Source organism: Miniopterus natalensis, chromosome 1 (assembly GCF_054644295.1).
Source record: "Miniopterus natalensis isolate mMinNat1 chromosome 1, mMinNat1.hap1, whole genome shotgun sequence".
Classification (NCBI taxonomy): Eukaryota; Metazoa; Chordata; class Mammalia; order Chiroptera; family Miniopteridae; genus Miniopterus; species Miniopterus natalensis.
In genome coordinates, this window is record NC_142081.1 from 157366257 (window position 1) to 157380027 (window position 13771).

Consider the following 13771-nt stretch of genomic DNA (forward strand, 5'->3'; position numbering starts at 1 on the left):
GTATTTCTTAAAAAATATGTATTAAAAATGTATTTTTAAAATAAAAAGACATCACTGAGCTCTTAAATGCTAAAGCCAATATCCCTATGGAGGAAAGTATCTTAGAAGCGGTAATATCCCACTGCTCACTGTCCCCCGAGGCTGAAAGAACCCCCCCGGCCTCAGTCTGCGCATCCCCCCATCTACATTCCTCAGCATCTGAGTGCCTTTGTGCCAGACACTCTGTACCTTATTGACACTGGCTGCTACTTCTTGTATGTTTTCAGACTGTTTATCTTGCCTCCCCACTCTGAGGACCAGAACCATTTCCTTCCCTTCTTTTGTTTCTCTAGAGTATGTAGTTTGCAATTCTAAATAAAATATAAGCTTAATAAATATTGGTTGAGACTACACCACAGTGGACTTGTAGTTAGAGGCTACATTTTTTCATTGTACAAGTTTAAATTTCCAGAATGTTTATTGAGGTGCGTTTTGAATTTCTGCAGCTTATCTCTCAGAGCAAAGACCCATATTAATACGAGGAATTAGAATTTAGGAATATAAACAGAATGGCTGTTGGTCAGTAGTGCCCTGGGTACTTCTGTTATTGCTTTTTAACAAAGATAAATTTTACTCTGTTGGAACAAAAGAAGAATCTGCATATTCTTAGCCACATATTCAAATCTGTTTTTTCCCCATGCAAATGAACCCCTTTCCCTGAACTCAGTTGCTCATAAAGGCACACATATAAATACTATGAGGTTTAATGAATATGTGCAACATACATGACTTCTTTCTTTCCTATACAAAAATGAAAGTATTCATCTTCCACCAAAATCATGGTGGCACAGGAAAATATAAAAGCATATCTGTCCTCAGAGGTGCCAAGAAGCAAATGTCCTAGGCACAGGGGATACAAATAATCATGGTCCCTGCCCTCACCATCTGTTATGGGGACAGAGAACTGACGATGATAATGCTCTGAAAGAGGCATGTGGGTGCCAGAAGAGCTGGAAGGAGGGGCTTCCAAATTAACTTGAAGGTGGCGATGAAAAAGTTCCTAGAAGAGATGCCATGAGCTAGGTATAGTAGGACAACTGGACCTAACTACACTGAGTGGAAGGGGGTGGGAGATCTGGAGTCAGGAGTAGCGACATAGCTGGAATGCCACTGGAATTTGAGGCCCTGGGAAGTCACGGTGATTGTCCGTGGGTGGACTGGCAGGTGAGCATGACAAGGTGAGGGACATGAGGCTAGGACAGGCAAGGGGCCGGATCTTAGGGGGCCTTTGAAACATGCATAACCACTACACCTATTTTGCTAAGTATCGCTCTTAGACCTGCCCTGCCTAGAACACACACCCAGCACAGCCGAGACTCACGCTACCCTTCACTGCCGGAGGGACAGAGCAGCCTGACCTGTTCGGATGCTCCTTCTGTTTGACATCCAAGTATTTCAGGGTTGCGATGAAGGACTGAGCCTGGAAGCCTCTCGCGGTCCCAGCCACCACGGGGGTGTGGCAGATAGCACTGTCTGTTCCGATAGTGACGATGTTGCTCCTTAAGGGGGTCCCCACGTGACCCACTTTGTCTACAGCCTTTGCCACACAACGCACATGGAACCTCCGGCTGAAGTAAATGCTATCCAGGACCTATGGGGAAGAATGAAACACCTCAGATGTGTGTACACTACTTACCCAGCTCCTTAAAATCTATCTTCTGGATGATATGACACAACCAGTTCCTGGTACAAGATGCTCTGTGAAGACAATCCACCACCCATCATCCATCCATCTACCCACCACGTAAGTACTGAGTCTACCAGGAGCCAGGCACTATGCACAGAGCGGTGAGTCCTCACAGCCTAAGTCAGTAAGGCAGACACTGAGCAAGTAGACATGTGGGAAGCAAGGGCCCAGACGGCACAGTGCTGTTCTCTTTATATGTTAAGTTCAGCATAAGGACCGCTCAATTGGTTTTCAGCCCTTCTAAGCAAGAGCCATTGGCACCCCCAAGTCAATTTTGTTTATGTCGTGGTGTCAGGATGCAGGGGAACGACGCTTTCTTCCCAGGCATTCTTAGTTTTCTTTGTCTCCTACTGCTTTTCCTCCTCCAGCCCCCTCCTGATGACCATACACATTGCAAGGGTTACAATAACATGCAGCCTTGATGCTGAGAACTTGGCTTCTGACACCTACTGGCCTTTGAAGGGCTTTCTACAGACTCTTTCATGCTCCCAGACATGCAGAAGCCATAAGAGTGCTTAACTCGATCTATGCAGAGGCAAGGTAGGTGACCAGGACTCTTAGGTTATGTGTGCAGACACACAGAGAAGCAAATAACAGGGGGAACTAATTAGTAGTCCTGTGTGCCATAGACCTCCCACAAAGCAAACATACAAACTTATAAATTCTACCCATGAAAACAATTTTCATTGAAGTCTATTAAAAATTAAAGAAGATTTTTCCATTAAAAATTTTAATGAGCTGACAACACCTTATTTGTTTATTTATACATGGACTTAGTTCAGAAGGGATTTGAGGCAGCTTACACAAATGCATAAAATACAGTAATATTAAATAAATAATTGAAGAAATAAAGATAGAGCAAAGGAAAGTAAAAGTATTAGTCACCACTTCATTGCAAGAAGGAAAACTGAAATATAAAGTAAAATTGTGAACTTGGTACCTGTGAAAAATGTGTATTTGGCTCAAATCAGACCAAGCTCCCTTCATGGTTTTGTTGAATGAAGAATTAGGTACTTATGAATCAGTACACTGTGAAGTCTTACCATTTCAGGATTTTAATAAGATAGAAGATATTCTAAATGTGAGCTAGGTTATGTTGAAAAAGACTTAACCTTCTAGCCTTTCTGAATAAGCTGCGCCAAAGCCATGGGCATGAGTGACCTCCCTTTATCCAAAGCCTCCCATCTATGTCCAATAGCTCCCCCCACTATTATCCCATTGAAGCGATGCACTTATTGAAGTCAGAACAAACTGTGGGTTGAATAGAAAAAAACTGAGAGAAATTCATCTCTCCAATTTCCAATATTATGAAGTACACTAATTTCAGTCAAAAATCACTGAGTGCTTACTCTGTGCGAGACACTGGGCTGAGCCTGCATCTCCATTGCTTCCAGCTCTCTCTGAAGGGAATGAACTGCCCTGGTGCGCTGGGCAGTCTCTGTGGTGCACTCTTCCTAAGCTTGGGACAACCATCCCTCTTGGCTGCTCTCTGGTGGTGGCCGAGGTGTTGATCTGGTGTCCTAACTCTTTGAAGACAGCAACTACACTGTGCACTCCCTTTCATGCTCTCTGACAAGACTGTAAAACACTGATCACTCAATACGAATTTTATTTTTTTGTCTGATAACTGGTCCCTACTATGTGCCATCAATGTGCTGGTCACTTTGGGATATACAAACGTGGTATATGTCCTTGGTCCATGTCCTTAAGGCGTTTTTAGCCTACTACTTATTGAACAATTAAAGAGATGTGAACAAAAAGTAATCATTAATTGTACCTGCCTGGAACCTTTGACTTACTAATGCCATTTATAGGTCACTTTTATATCTGATTTGTCAACCACCTTGTCAAGTGGCTAATTGGAAGAGGTATGATTTAGCAGATCAGGAAACTGAGACTCAGAGAGGTTAAGCCACCTCTTAACATCACATAATTAAAATCAGACAGAATTAAGATTTGTAAACAGGCTGTCTAAATACTAGCTCAGCTCTTTCTACAACACCATATTACCTTCCTTAAATATAAAAATAAAAAGACTGTGTGTGTACTGTGTGTAACTGTTCATTTGTTGATTTTATTCCAAATGCCACACATGGGTCTTAGGGAGTTTGACAGAGTCAGAGTAACAAAGAGAGATACCAGTTCTCTCCCAACGCAACCAGGCCCAGACCCCAGACCTACCATGTGGTTGACACTGGTAAACGGTGTGTTGTCGGTGATGGTCTCAAAGGGAGACCGGGCCCCGTTGCCATCGGTGGGGGTGGCCACCTCCCAGCTGAACTGCACAGATGTCTGGTTGATGCCGGCCTCGCTGCAGCGCTCCCTTGTGATGACATACTTGGGAAAATGAGGGTCGCAGGGGGTGACACAGATCAGCGGGTAGCCTGGAGAGGGAGATTTCTTGACTCCTTCCTTGGTAATTTCTTCCACATGGTCATAGTCCGCAAGTGTGACAACCTGCAAAGGAGCAACAAAGAAGCTTCGGCCTGGGTTGGCTACTGGGAAGGTTGGAGAACTAAGGCTCTGCAGGACCCACAAGATCCCTTAACTTCCAGGGATTCTCGAAAATATAATAGGAGTTTACAGTGCTTTACAGAGCATCCCCAGAAGATACTGCAGACCTTAGGCAGCGGAGAAGATCTTCCTGCTACCCAGCTAAAAGCTTTATTATCTTACTAACATTAGTCCTGAGGCAGAGCTCTATCACTCATGTGGAAAATACTTTTATTTTCCTGCACACTGTAAATGAAGCTATATCATGAATGGCAGTTACTAGTTTAAAGTTGCATTAAATTGTTAATGGTATGCAGTAGCACACGGCAGAGTAGGAGTGGATAGAGGTAGTGTATTGCTTCCATGGTCAGTCAAGAGACACATTTGGGAATGGTCCTTCTAGTCTGAGCCTAGTCAGGGGAGGTTAGGACACTTACTCTGCCTGCTTCATTACTATGGCTTACACCCCCTGTGGCAACCTCCAGGCATTTCCCTCCTCATTATAAAGTCAGTGCATTCGTTCCATACATCCCCCAGTTGGGAATCACGGTGCCGCATTTCTACAGATACTTAATTCTATGTGTGTGGCCAGTATGGCTTCTACCCACTAGATGCTAATAGCACCCAGTGTAACAGTTATAACAACTAAAAATGTCACCAGAGATTGCCAAATGCCCCATGGAGGTGGCGGCAGAGGGAGAGGGTGGGGCCATTGCAGGGGAGGGGACAGGATTGCTCCCGGTTGAGAACCACTGTGTTAGAGGAATGAAAAAACGTATAGCACTGGGAGTCCTGCTTACTTCAAGCTCTGCCTACTGGTCACTGCGACATAAAAGCAATCCTTCCCGCCAAGCAACTCACAATGGGTGGTGCTGGCAGTACGAGGCTCCCTGCCGCCTCCTGGTCCAGGATTGTCACTGTGGCAGTGGTCACTTCGCCGAGAACGGCTTCCACTGGGTCGTCTGGGCCAAGCACCAGTGAGAAAGATTCATGCCATTCCCGGTCTTCATTGGACAGGATCTCGACTTTAAAGAAGATATGATCCACACCTTCGCCAAAGACAAAACACAGGACAGAAGAGGTCCTGGTCAGGTGACTGACCTAAGACAAGGCTTTGTGTTTAAATATGCCCTTTCCTTTTAGGGGTTTTCTACAAATGCAATGGCTGCTGATCACATTGGCCCCATCTCAAATGGGGAATCTGCTTTACAGACCCAATCCCACCTGCGGTAGAGGCTCAGTATTGCAGATTTACTATTCAGCACCGCATGAGGGTTAATGGCCCCTGCCTGACACTAACTGGCAGTGATAAAAATCTATGATCCAAAATGCACTTCACCCTGGTTATGAGGGTTTTTTTTTTTTTTGCTTAATTTTTCTTTCCCCTTTACACTTAGGCATAAGCACCTGTGTGGCTGCAGGTGCTCGCAGACGCCTTTCAGAGCTGTCTCCTGAGGAGCAATAGCTCAAAGACTATCTGCTAGGCCAGTCTCTGCAAAGTTGAGAATGTGGTTTGTTGGCCTTAAAGGGGGAGTGTTAGAATCTTAGAAACACCCTTCCTTTGCCTAAAATGATTCTCTGCAGGTGCAAATATCCCTGGCTGTAAAGTTCCCTTCTTCGTCTCCTGGGCTTGATTACTTCTAAGACCCATATTTCCCCTAGATCCTTATATAGAAAATGAAAAAGACACTCAGAAGAGATGTCCTTGTGCAGGCGTGGAGGGAGGGCACCCACATCCCAGCAAACACCAACCAGACAGACAAAGGACGGAGCCCAAAGCCCCAAAGCTCCAGGGGCCTAAGAGAGACATACAGAGACCCCCAAACTCTCTTCTGAGGGAGTTATTTTCTCCCTCCACTTGCCAAGACATCTCTGAAAAGAACTTCTAACACTGTTGCCCACTTCTGGTTACATTACAAATGATGCCATCACCTACATTAGCCTTTTCACCTTACAATGTTCTAGAAAGTTCTGTGGAAATAAAACCTAACATATAATTCAACTCCTTCCCTGTCTCACTCCTCTCATCAAATTAATACATCAGACAGTTCACTAGCTGGTTGTGACTTCAATCCCATCTTTCCCTCTTCCCTGGCTTGTCTCCATAGCTCTCTCTAGGATAAACCTGTTTTGGAAATTCCATAATAGGGTGTCCCATTTCCTAGTAGATGTTCAGCCACTTGAGCACAGAAAGTGTACCTTCTGGATTTTAGTAAGCCAGGCTCAAAGGGCCTAGCACAGTGGTTTGTACCAATGTTTGTTGAATTGTGGCAGTCACGTACACTTTTTATTTTTTTTTAATTTTAAAATATTTTTTAAATACGTTTTTATTGATTTCAGAGAAAGAGAGAAATATCAATGATGAGAGTCATTGATCGGCTGCCTCCTGCACTCCCCCTAGTGGGGATCAAGCCTGCATCTGGGGCATGTGCCCTGACTGGGAATCGAACCGTGATCTCCTGATTCATAGGTCAATGCTCAACCACTGAGCCATGCTGGCTGGGCAGTCACATACACTTTTTAAAAACTAAGTGCTTTTATTACTTAGCCAAATCACAGGCCAACAACAACAAAAATCCTTTTAAATGAAGCAAAATGCCAAGGATGTTCCAAAGTCACTGGTCTATTTTTTTTTCCCCGTACAATTTTTACTAATTAAAAATTTTAGACTCCTGCAATCTCAAATGTGTGTTTAAAAAATACTTTATGCTACTGGAATGACTATTTTCCTCTTTCATTTTCCTGCTCATTCCTATCTTCAAATACGAGGTATGTGGTTATCTAGGAAGTAAACCCCCAGGGGCCTGCATTCAGTTACCGGGACTGAACTTCAGGACGCGGCTCTTCGGGTAATAGTCCACACCCGACTGGGCCGACCCGTCCCGGGTGCTGCAGCGGACCCTGGACGTCCTGTTCTGATCCCCTTTGCGGATCACCTTGATGTTCAGAACGGCGGTGGCATCTGGCCCCGAGGGTTCCCGGACCTGGTACGCAGCTTCTTCAAACTCAATGGTGGGGGCTGAGGAAACATGATGGGTTAAGGAATCAGAGCAAGTTAGACAAGCACAGACGATTCTGACCCCAATGGAAACACTTGCTAATGACAAGAGGGAGTTTTTCAGTTAACGACACAAAGACAAAATGGCTTACAGTTGTGAAAATCAATCAGTATTTATCCCTAAGCAATGCTTGGGGAAAAGGAATTTATTTGTGGTTTTGTAGAAGTTGTTTCTCATACATATCTTATTAAGAACAACAGAGTGAGAGAAATATGTTTAAGGACTTCGGAAGGCATGATGCCCACTTCCATCGAGGAGTGCCAACTCACAGAATGTTTTAAAATGTGCACAATTAATCAAGGGACTGAGTCCAGTAAGCAACTGATAGAATTCTATCAACTGAGTCCATGAATCAACTCCTTTTCATTGATGATACATGAATTTCTAAGGTTAATAACTTACCTCATTTATATACGACTTAAATTTACCCAGTGCATCTCTCATCTCTGGTCCTGTGAACCCTCCCGCCTGGTGCTCTTACTTTCCCCCGCCCTCAGCTTTTCCTAACTTCTCACAGGTTGTTTAGTTATGAGTGGGTAGTCCTCGTGACTGGCTACAACAATAATTCAGGAACAGAAGTCTTCCAAACCCAATCTGGTTTAAGTTATTCTTGCTAGGGTATGGTTAATAATAACATGACAATTTTTAAAAAATATTCATACTGTGCCTTTTCTCCCCATTACATTCTTATGAATAAGGACAAAGTGGTAGTGGCAGAGAGAGATAAACATCAGAGCAATTACACATTTTGTACCATTTTTAATATACAAAATTTTGCAGAAATTTCTAGTCTCTATGTTCATTTCTCCCTCAGAAAGTCAATTCTTTCTAATCATAGAAGATAAGCCTCATTTGAGGCTGCCTAGTTTTTAAAACGAATGTTCTTTGAAACTTAGGTGTGTCTCTGAGCTTCCACCATTGGGTTCTCCATGTGACCGGGAGAGGGTCACTGCAGGGGTGGAGCCTGAGCTTCCTTGGTAAAGGAGTGATTCAACCTCCAGGCTGGCTTTCCTTATCTTACCCAGTGTCCAAACTGGTCCCTAATTTTACATATGCATAGCATGATTCTTGGCATACAGTAAATATTCAGTAAAATTGCTATTGCTATTTGTCATATTATCTATTCACTCATTAAAATATCTATTTTAATAAAACAATTATGTCCTAATTTGGAACAGATTTTGTTTTCTCTGGTGCCTGGGTCACTCTTTACTATCACCTGACCAAAGAGTTTAAGGTGTTTTTTTTGTTTTTGTTTTTTAGGTTAATAGGCCAAGTCAATGAAAGAAACGAAAACCGAGAAATCAGACTTTTCCAGGAAGGTGCAGAGTTTAAATCAGTTCATTGGATTCAGCTGATCCTGATTGTATTTCTAATCCTGCTCCTGAACTCAGTGACTTAACTAGTTTTATTCTCTGTCTGTCTTGGCGTCTCTGTCCTAGCTATTAACCATGCTCACTCCCTAGCGCTTGGCAGTGTGGTATGGAATAATGAGATATAAAATACCCATAAAGTTATTGGAGCTTTGGAGGTGATGATCATTTGCTGCCAACATTTTAGTAAACCCTGCATGACTGTTACCAGTAGGCACTTTTGTAGACCTGCCATCTTTCAAAACACTTAGAATGACATGAGGAGAGAACAGAGTGTGCCGTCGGTGCGCATGAGGGCAGCGGTTACCGTCTTCGTCGTTGGATATGGTGATGGAGGCCATCTTATTCTTCCCAACCCTGGCTCCGCTCCAGTGGTTTCCGAGAGGATGGCCGAGGAAGACCCTGAACTGTTCGTCGGGCTCAAACTTGGAGTCATCATGGATAGAGACAGTACAGTTCTTCACCTACAGTCAAAGGCACAAGATTGATGAACAATGGCAGTGAGATATTGATAACTTGCTTGGTTTTCCTAGAACATGACTTCTTCTTTGCAGCATCAAAGAGTCAGCACAAATTCAAAAGAATCCAAACTGTTTCATTTATAAAATGGAATGTTTATAGCTAAGAGTTCACGCCTATGTGGGACCTCCCTTGTATAAGAACATCCCAAACCACTTTGAATGACTGGCAGGCAATGAGTTATGGAAAAGAAGATCCAGCGAAGAACCCACTGATGAGCACGCGCAGGACGTCTGCTTGCTGTCCCACGTGTTCCCAGGCGGCCCAGTGCACCTGCACATGTCATGACAGGTAGATTTCTGATGTGGGGGTCTAACAAATGGATTAGACTTCCTGGAGAGCCGAATACCCTTCCTTTTCCACTGTAAAAACTGAATAGTCTTATAAAGAATTTAGAGAGGCTTCTTGTTAGGCTAAAGACACCTTTAAATGCTGCAGAATTCTCAAATGTGCTGCCAAATGTTGTCTCACCCGAAAACTGCTGAGTATTGATTGAGTCTCGGAACATAACCTAAATCCCTGTTTGAGGCAAGGAAATTGTGTCTCTCAAGCTGATGATTCTCTATTGAGGATTGTGTCCTTGAGAAATGTAAAATAAGGTCATAACATTTTAGATAACAGAGCAGCCTTGATAGTAGCCTCTTGTGATAAGTAGGGTTATTTTTAGTTGAACCATTTAAAATCTACTATACTACCGTATTGCATAGGCTATGTGGGTATAGAGAAATTTCATTCTCATACTTCCTAATTATACTAAATAGTAGGAGAACATACCTATGAACATTATATGTGGCTTGCTAACCTGGTTTTAGATCCTTGAAGAGTGTTTCTTTTATTTTCCTACCATATCTTTACTACAGTAACAATTTCTTTATAGAAAATATAAATTTAGTAGTGACTCTTCAGAATATCTTTAAAAGCAGGCAGACTAGTGAATGACAAGTTCTAAAGATATATTGCTTAGCAAGCCAAGAAAATGAAGATTCCAAAGTGTACTGATGAATAATGATAGATAAAATGTCATGTGGGTAACATTTAGACTATTAGACTGTATTTCTTTATAATTTTATTGAATGACAAACTGTCTCTTGGATGGGTAGAGAATCCTTTTATGAACTTAAAGCAAATACAGACATGTAGACTCAAAGGTTAAGACTGCATCTGTTGTATTTGTGTGTATTTTTAAACATGTTTCAACTTTCCACCAGTAAAATTCTTATAAAACATATTACTGAGATGGGGCTTTATTGAGTCATAAATGTGTAAAAGACTGAGAGTCCCAAAGAAGAAAGCTATCACTTTTTTATTTTTATTAAATATGAACAGAAGAAGAATTTGAGGTGAAGTGGGATGGATGGATACCAGGTTTTCTTATGTTAAACTTCATAAGGTCTAATCATAAAACCAAAATTTTATGCATTGGATTATATCAAAATCAAAGACTTCTGTTCAATTAAGAACACCACAGTCAAAGGTAATAGATAAGCGACAGAAAGGGAAAGCGTGTCTCTAATATCTAAAATGTCTAACTGGTAAGGAATCAATATTTAGGATACTCAAGAAGGTACAGGAGATCAGTAAAGGAAAAGACAGCAATATGATAAAATAAGGAAAAAAGGGCAAAAATAAATTTCCATAAAAGGAAGCTCAATAAGTTAACAAGTGTATAAAACATCATTAATTAGAAAAATGCAAATTAAAACAAGATATAACTTTATGCATATTAGATTAGCGAAAAGTCAAAAGATGAGTAATGCTAAGTGTTGATAGGGATGTTGGGTTATAACAATCCTCACATACCGCTAGTGAGATTTTGGAAAGTACTCGGACACTATTTTTTAAATTAAGCACACGCACGCCCTATGGTACAGCGATTTGGCTGCGGGGTACGTGTGCAGAGAAACTCCCCTCACGCCTGCGAGCGGGTGTGTATGAGGATTTGCACTGCGCATTAGTAGCGGTGGCCGAGTGTGAGGAGGGGACCGAAGGCTATCCCTGTGGCTCCTCACTGTCTGTTGCTGAGAGCGGGCGGGTAGAAGCTCAGCATGAAATACTATGCGACAGTTTGCAGCAACAGATTAGATGTACACATACATGACATGGAAGAATAAAACATATTGCTGGGTAGACACAGTAAAAGTTTGAAAAAGACACAACATAATAGCTATTTTATAAAATAAAAATTATGCACACAAAAGCAGCATTTTTAAAGAACAAATACAAATGAAAAGATATTTTAAACACAACAGATTGATGAGCTCTGAGGTGGGGAAGGGAATGTGACTGAAGAAGAGGCGTAAATTAAAAGGTAAAATGAAAGAAGGGCCTTGAACTAACTAATGAGGACTTGTGCCTTGAACCAAAGGGTACAGTGGACTCAACCACCCGCAGCTGAGTTCCAAAAATGGAAAACCGTGAGTCTTATTTGCTATATATTTTTGGCAGACACTGAGCTGCAAGCGTGGAGTCTGACGTAGCCGTGCGTAGTGCCTGGCGTCACTCAGGAGTCCCATGCACTGTGCATTGCTATTCAAGCACGTCGCCAAGAGCCTATTCTACTGACTTGAATCTGCTCTCTGCCTGCCTATCTGGTCTTAGACTATTGGGCCTATTAGGATGTAGGCTGCCCTGGGAAAGGGGCCCAGGTATCAGGGAACTGCCTCTTCCTCCTTTAGGTTACACTGGTGGAATCTCTTCGTCTCTAATGTTGTTTCAAATTAAGAGGGGCCTCATTCATTGAATTCTGTTAAATTCCAAAAATATTACACATCACCTAAATTTCCCAGCTCAACCAATAACACATGTATTTGGTTTTAGGTGGGAGACCAAGAAGATAGCCACAAAAAATGCATGATATCACTAAAAATATTGTCAATTAGTAAGAAACGTCCCAGGCTGTTCAGAATTTGTCTCAATTACTTCACTATGGACAGATAAAGGCATCAAGGACGAAGAGAACCTCATCTTCCAGCACCGTCAACCTCTTACCTTCTCCCCTTTCAGGAACGTAATCCGCGAAGAGTCTGCGTTTCTTCTCTCCGCAAAGTCCTCCGCGACCTGAGCTGTGTAGCTCTGAGTGTAGCACCTCACCGACGACTCATAGCTCAGGTCCCCACTCCGAACGATAGGCACGTGCAGGACACCCTCCTTCTCCTTCACGAGGAGCAAATCCTTGGCAAACTGCATGCTGGGCACTGGGGGGCAGAAGGAAAGACGGAGGCATCGTTGGAGGGAGACAGAGGGAGGTGGCCACAGCCCTCGCTGGCCTCAGTGGCCACGTGGCAGGAGGGCTCCAGGAGGCAAGTCACAGGGGGTAAGCAGGTTTCAAGGCGTGGTTGCTGCTCTCAGGACAAGGGGATTGTCTCCACTGTGAGTGTGGTGCCAATAAAATAGAATAAATACATTTTGTACCTGTTTTTGCCCAGCTTCAGGCTATGGTCACCATCCCAAATGCAGACAGGTAATGCAAGTAAAGAAATGGGCCAGGTGTAAGAAAAAGTTTAATGGAGACTTGAGTACTCAAAAAAGTTCACTTCCCTTCTAAGGCTACAATAGGAAAATAGCAGTGTGAGCCTGCTCAGAAATGACCACTCACACTGGTCCTGGGGCCAGGAAGATAACAGGGAGGAGCTGGGACATTGGCAAAGAGGAAAGAACAGGCCTTGCTTAAAGGAGCTGACTTTCAGCTCCAGTTTTTTGTTGGCAGATCTTCCTACTTTTAAACAAAGCCCAATATCTTATCTGGATTTTTATGTCTTAGCTCCTAAATTTTAAAATAGCAACCCATTAAAATAGGAAAAAGAAATTCCATATAGGTCAAAGCTATTTGGGCCAAACAAAACACATCCACATGCTGAAATGTCTAGCAGACCCCCAGTCTGTGACCACTGCTGGAGCGTTACCTGTTCTCATAACTCACAAGGCCTCATTTGACACTAGGGAGGGAAAGCAGCCAAATCATGGTTAAAAACAAGGGCGTTGGAGTAAACCTGCTTGAATTTCCATCCCAGCCCTACTACTTATTAGCTCTACGACATAGAGCAATCTACTTAGATTTTATGAGCCTTGGGTTTCTTCAATATGTAAACTGGAAATGTTAATAGCTAACTCATAGAATTATCAGGAGTATTGAATTTAACAAGATTATGTGAGTACAGTGCTCAGTGCAGGATCTGGCACACAGCAGGCACTCAAATTTTGGTAGGAATTAGTATCATATGGTTCATATACTGCCCTATCCCAGGCTTCTCAATATGAAGGGTCAGTTTTTTCTCTCCTTACTTCCTACAATGCCCATGGTAATACTCCGCATTAAGGCTTGCCCCTTCCCAGAACATTCTGACCGCCGGTTATTAATTTCCTAATGAACAATACAAAGAGGTAGTCCCTCCGGTCCTATGACAAATTAGTCTTTGGGGCTGCAGGAAGCTGACCTACAGCTGCAGACACCTCCTTCCTGGCTGTGTCCGGGGTATGCCCTGCCAAACCTAAAGGAGGGAACCAAAGGGCTGAACACCCAAGTATCCTGCAAGTCAATATGCAGAAAGCTCTGTTTGCTTCCAACCCGCCCACTGCTCAGAACTGTTGGCAGCAGCAAAGTA

The 13771-nt window shown here is 42.9% G+C and overlaps 1 protein-coding gene across 1 annotated transcript in view; it reads right to left on the bottom strand.

The window, feature by feature from the left end:
• The window catches only part of FRAS1 (Fraser extracellular matrix complex subunit 1), a 402680-nt gene that overhangs the window by 24451 nt on the left and 364458 nt on the right, over positions 1-13771 (bottom strand). The window contains exons 59-64 of the mRNA XM_087826788.1: positions 12159-12364; positions 8959-9115; positions 7038-7238; positions 5081-5268; positions 3908-4183; positions 1398-1630 (exon numbers count right to left, since the gene is read on the bottom strand). Of these exons, the coding sequence (XP_087682914.1) occupies positions 1398-1630; positions 3908-4183; positions 5081-5268; positions 7038-7238; positions 8959-9115; positions 12159-12364 (1261 nt within the window). The remainder of the gene's footprint in view (positions 1-1397; positions 1631-3907; positions 4184-5080; positions 5269-7037; positions 7239-8958; positions 9116-12158; positions 12365-13771) is intronic.